At 44.8% G+C, this 6324-nt stretch overlaps 1 protein-coding gene across 1 annotated transcript; it reads right to left on the bottom strand.

The window, feature by feature from the left end:
- Positions 1–2282: 2282 nt before the first annotated feature.
- NDN (necdin, MAGE family member) lies at positions 2283–3896 on the bottom strand. The gene has a single exon (XM_004372629.1). The coding sequence runs from the start codon at positions 3820–3822 to the stop codon at positions 2839–2841; it is 984 nt and encodes a 327-aa protein (XP_004372686.1). The 5' UTR covers positions 3823–3896; the 3' UTR covers positions 2283–2838.
- Positions 3897–6324: the final 2428 nt, after the last annotated feature.

The raw sequence follows: 6324 nt of genomic DNA, 5'->3' as shown, positions 1-6324 counted from the left end.
TATCTGTGTGAGTGTTTGTAAAGAAGTGGGGTCCCAAATAGCAGGACAGATAAAAGGTTACATTATGTAGAATTAGAAAAACCTTTCTCAGCCACAGCAGTTTGGACTACACCACACTGTCATACTGACTGCCCCTTCCTGAAAGACCTATCCTAGAACCTTATGGAAAATATTTTACAAACCCTCCAACCTTATTCAGAGCCCAGAGTGAAAATCTAGGAGAGATACTGAATGTTCCCTCCCAGTGCCCCAAGCTTCTGTCCCAATGGGGCCAAGAGTCACGAAGTAGCCCTGCTTCACATCATGGAAGCCTCTTCCTCTAGTACTGGCTGCTTCTAAGACAGCACGGGAGCTAAGCATCCCTGCCCATGTGACTTATGAGGGATCGGCTCCCCATTTCTCACAACCCTGTCCTCTGAAATTTCAGTCTTCTGTGGCATGGCTGGTGTGGCTGTGTCAGCAGACTTGGATCAGACTTGGCGAGTATGGTTTTCCCTGCCTCTCACAGCAGAGAAGGTAGATACAAACACAGGGAGAGGTGAGGGAACTGCCAGCCTGGTGACTTCTGGGTGACTGCAGGAAGTGTACAGGAGCTACAGTTGTTGGGAGGAGTCAACTTGGCAGTAAGGAAAACATCCAGGCATTTGAGAAAATGCCCAGCACCATGCCATGGCAGGAGTGACAGCTGTGGCTCTTCTCCAGCTGTGGAAGATCCTGGATAGCCCCATAATTTTAAACGAAAAGGGGCATATTTGTTTTAATTCTGCTGAAACTTTCTGGGTGAGGGGAGGGAAATTTATAAACAGGCATGACACTCACATTGGCTCTGAGTAAGAGGCGCCATCAAAACCATGTCATCCCTTCCTAAGTTATTGCAAAAGTGCCCCTCGTGGGGGGCTTCATGAGAAGTCTTGTAAGCTGGGGATGTATTCCGTCTCAGCAAAGCTGGGGCTTCTTAAGCATTTTCAGCACCTATATCCGTCTGTTAAGTGATCGGAATCCTAGCTCCCTCCCAATCCAGATTATAATTCCCTTACCCAAATATGACTTCTGGTTTCTTTTCGGGGTGATGTGACACTGTAGACCCACGTGCTCCCCCTCATTACCTGTCTTTCCCAGGAAAGGTTCTGGCTTTCACCAAATGGTCTTTTCCAGTCTTGTGGAGTTTAAAGGGTTTCTGGTTTTATTAAATGCCCCTTTCCTGCCCTCCCCCTTATAGGACTGAAAATTTCAGAGTTAAAGACTGTTTTCTTCAGTCATTACTCCTCACCCCCACCCACACCCAGTTCCACCCTCTGGGAGATTACCTAGTAGCCCATCGCAATTCAAGGACTGCTGAGACACAGATGTCCCAAAAAGCAATCTTCCTGTCCCAGCTACCCTGTCCCCCATGTGTCCTGAGTGTCCCTGGGCCCTGCTGGTCAGAGAAGCCTCTATTATCTCAGACCCTCAGAGAAGACTGTGTTTAAAATCTAGGCTTCATTGCTAACTAAGCAGGAATGACTTGGTTAGGTCAATAAATCTCTTTCAGTTTCTTAATTTGTAAAATCAGAATAATATTGTTTTCTTGAAAGGATTATTCTGATTAACTAGTTAAATAAAATTTCTAACTCATTATATATGTTTGTTTTAAGACTCTAATATGGAATTTTAAAAAACAAAACCAAGGGAAAAAAAGACTAAACACCAGCAGGTTGGGGGCAGGTTGTCAACAGGTGGGAGCAGGTGGGGAAAGAGTGTGAGCTCTAGATTCATTCTGAGTTCAGATTCTAACCCCTCCTCTTAATAACCTTATGATCAAGGGAAAGTTCATTAGCTATTTCTTTTCCTGTATTTCCTCCATGGTGCAGATGCAATAAGCGCCTGCCTCATAGGGCCATTGTGAGGATTAAGTAAAAGGAGAAAATCCTTGTAAAGCATTTAGTATAATGCTTCACTCTTTAAATGCCCCAAAAAGATAGCTATTAGTTTTTTAAAGCTATTAATCTTAATAAATGTAGAAAATGATACTAAGGAGATTCCTCTATTAACAGTTATTTTCTCTGTGATATGATTATGAGCCATTTTGCTTTCCTTGTTTTTATACTTTTGTCAGTTTCTGAAATGAACATGTTACATAAACTATAAATTTCACACACTCATGACAATTGATGTAGTGATTTTCTACCCTATTAGCTGAAAAAGTTGTATCTGTAATTCTGCAAAATTGACAATTCTTTGTCTCATTACCAACAATACTACTTTGTTAAAAAGATATATAAAGTACACTTTTCCAAAAATGATTGTATCAGAAGGATCTTTAATGTTTACTGGTGGTGGGACTGTATTTGTGTTCAGTAAAGTGTGCCAAGTGCCCACAGTGAGACCATTTCAGTTCAAATCATTGAACTCCACACAGATGTATTTCCTGTGCCCAGCAAGGACAGAGAGAGGCCTTGACATTTCTCTTGGTTTGCCCAGCTTTACTGGCAAGTTCTTCCAAACTCTCCACGAGCAGTCTATCCCAATACACATCATCTGTTTCATATAAAAGAATAAGATGGAAAATTTCTCAATGTATTTCATAAGTTTAGCACATCTCTGGTACAAAAATCCAAGAAAGGTAGCACAAGAGCGAAAGCACCGAGCTTACTTATAAACAAACATGCATAAATCTAAACACTACCAAATAGTACCCAAATGAATACAACATTGCATTAAAAGGTATAAAAGCACTGTACTGAAAACCAAAGGTTACACGTGAAATACTGCACTGTAAATCCTGAATACTCTAATGCCCCACCCACCCCTCCACAACACTGGTGAGGGCCAGACCAATAAATCTGCCTCCAGACCTTGCTAGTCCTCGGAAACGCTGCTGCGGGGGCAGTGGGCAATGGTCTCTGCCTCCCGCAGGGCTCTGGCCTCTTGGAGAGCTTCTCTGTACCGGGAAGGCCAGGCCTGGGGGTCCTTCTTAAAGACCCTAGCCAGAAACTCCATGATTTGCATCTTGGTAATTTCACGGCTAGCTCTGGAGCCCCAGAAGAACTCATACTCGGGTGGCTCAACGTGTGGTACGCGCTGGTACTTCAGGTAATTCTGCTGAACAAACTCCTCCGTGATGAGCTTTCTCACATCCCCAAAGGTGGAGTGCTTCTTCCAGGGCCGCAGCCCCAGGATGCGCAGCACGTTCCAGACCGCACTCTCTCTAGCACCGCGGCCCTTCACGTAGATGAGGCTGAGGATCATCAGCAGGAGACCTGTCATGGGCATGTGGTTGCTCAACGCCACCCTGTCCAGCTCCTCCGGCTCCAACGCTTTCACAAGCGAGAACTCCATCGTGTGCAGGCTGGTTAGCCTCAGGTGTAGCCCGAACACCCGGGCGAGGATGAGGCTGGTGCGCTTGAGAATGCTTCTGCACCATTTCTTGTAGCTACCGATGACATCCTTCACTATGTCTGGGAACCAGATGATCATCTTCTTCTGGTCCTTGACCAGCACGTACCACATGAGCTCATGAGCCTTCTGCACCAGCTGAGCAGGGGCTGGCGGCGCCAGGCCTGGCTGGGCCTGGGCCGCGCTCTGGACTTGGCCGGCGCGGCCTTCTTCTGCCGCCTGCTGCAGGGCCTTCGCGTCCCCCTTGTCGCTTAGGGCCTGGGGAGGAGGCGAGGGCTGCGGGGCGTCCAATGGGCTGAAAAGAAGGTTCTGCGGTTCTGCGAGGGTCGCGGCCTGAGAGACGGGCGGCGGGCCCTCCTTAGGGACCCCAGGGCTGCTGCACACCTCGGCGTGGGAAGCCTCGGCTGCAAAGCTGGAGTCGCCCAGATCCTTACTTTGTTCCGACATGTCTGCTGTGTCTGACAAGGGCAGGGCCTCTACGTCCCGGAGCCTTTGGGTCCGCGTTAGCTCCGCTGACTCCTGGAGAGAAAGTGCGCGCAGTTGCGCCGCGCCTTCCGCAGCGGAGGGTCGGGGAGGAGCGGGAGAATGCGCCTGCGCATCGGCGGACTGCGGGGCGGGGCCACTGGCAGGGCCAGGAGCCAAAGGGGCGGGGCCGGGGCCGGAGCCCCACGGGGTGGGCGGACTTGCGTTGATGCCATGTAAGAGGCTAGAGACCTCTACTAGTATAATGACAAGAATGACTTCAGGTTTCGTGTTTGGTCTAAAGAGGTGGGGGTAGGGGCCGAAGTGGATGGCTGCTGGAGAAGGGGCAGGTGTAAGGGAGAAGATAAGCTTCTGAGAGACTTGAGGTCAAGTTTCTTAGGAAATGTTCAATTGGAATAAACGTTCAACCAGAATTCCAGCAGAATTAAGTTAGATGTAAAGGTCCTAGAGAAAAGTCTATGCTGTTGTGTAAACTTGGGTATCATAAATGTCAGAATTTAAACGGAGGGAGCATTAGGGATTGCCCAAGAAACTGTAAACTGTGAAGAGGGTGTCCGAGATTGGAATCCGGAAAATCACCAATAAAAATTGATGTTATCCCTACCAAACCAGAGGGGTTATAAAATAAGGAGAAACACAGAATGTAATTAAAGTCATTCTCTATCAATCCATGTGAAAACTGAACTTCTTTGGAGGTAATAAACTACTAACACTGTTAGTGTTTTAATGGTAATTGATTTTGATTTTCCATTTCCTTTGAGTTATGTTTATTTCATTTTAATTATTCCAAGTTTCTATAATACAAACATTGTCATATTAGCATAAACTCGTATGCTAATGTTTTTTTTCCTTGTTTGTCCAAAACTCTCCTTCCCCAGACTACTTCTACCTCCACTCTGTGTTTGTGTGGAAACTTCCACCTTCTCACATTATCCTACTCCCACCCTCTGGCAGCAACTGAATGGTCCCACGTTGGGAGCTTCACCGAAAGCCTTCCCCGTATTTTTTTAAACATGGGTTCCATAGATGATATGTGTCACTATCTCTCATATGTTCAAAGGTAGAACATGAACATACTGACGGTTATGTTTCCCAAGTGCTGAAAACTCATCTGCAGTGGGCAAAGATGAAGCTGGCACTTCAAGAGAGCATCCATTATCTATAAGCAAAAAACTGAAATAAGACCCATACCTCACACCATGTACAAAAACTAACTCAAAATGGATCAAAGACTTAAATATAAAATCGAAAACTATAAAGATCAAGGAAGAAAAAATAGGGACAAAGCTAGGAGCCCTAATACATGGCATAAACACAATATGAACCATAACTAATAATGCGTAAGCACCAGAAGAGAGACTAGATACATGGGAGATCCTAAAAATCAAACACTTATGCTCATCAAAAGACTTCACCAAAAGAGTGAAAAAGACAACCTACAGACTGGGAAAAAATTTTTGGCTATGACAAATCTGATCAATGTTTAATCTCTAAAATCTACAAGATACTGAAAACCCTCAACAGCAAAAAGACAAATAACCCAATTAAAAAATGGGCAAAGGATATGAACAGGCACTTCACCAAAGTAGATATTCAGGCGGCTAACAGACACATGAAGAAATGCTCGTGATCATTAGCCATTAGAGAAATGCCGATCAAAACTACAATGAGATATCATCTCATCCCAACAAGGCTAGCATTAATGCAAAAAACACAAAATAATAAATGCTGGAGAGGCTATGGAGAGACTGGAACACTTACACACTGTTGGTGGGAATGTAAAATGGTACAACCATTCTGGAAATCAATTTGGCACTTCCTTGAAAAGCTAGAAATAGAAGTATCATACGATCCAGCTATCCCACTCCTTGGAATATATTCTAGAGAAACCAGAGCTGTCACAAGAATAGATATACGCACACCCATGTTCACTGCAGCACTGTTCACAATAGCAAAAAGATGGAAGCAACCTAGGTGCCCATCAACGGACGAGTGGCTAAACAAATTATGGTATATCCACACAATGGAATATTATGCAATGATAAAGAACAATGATGAAGGTGTGAAACATCATATAACATGGTGGAAGCTGGAACTTATTATGCTGAGTGAACTTAGTCACAGAAGGACAAATACTGTATAAGACCACTATTATAAGAACTCAAGAAAAAGTTTAAACACAGAAGAAAACATTCTTTGATGGTTACTGGGGTGGGGAGGGAGGGTGAGGGTTATTCACTAAGTAGGTAGTAGATAAGAATTATCTTAGGTGAAGGGAAGGACAGCACACACTACAGGGGAAGCCAGCACAACTGGACTAAAACCAAAGCTAAGAAGCTTCCTCAGTACAATCAAATACTTTGAGACACAGAGTAGCAGGCATGGGGGTTCTCGGGACCATGCTTTCAGGGGACAACTATGTCAATTGGCATAACAAAGCTTATTAAGAAAATGTTCTACATCCTA

This window comes from Trichechus manatus, unplaced genomic scaffold, assembly GCF_000243295.1.
Source record: "Trichechus manatus latirostris isolate Lorelei unplaced genomic scaffold, TriManLat1.0 scaffold00019, whole genome shotgun sequence".
NCBI lineage: Eukaryota > Metazoa > Chordata > Mammalia > Sirenia > Trichechidae > Trichechus > Trichechus manatus.
Note: the sequence above shows the minus strand (reverse complement) of the source record. Positions and strands in the feature narration are given on the sequence as shown.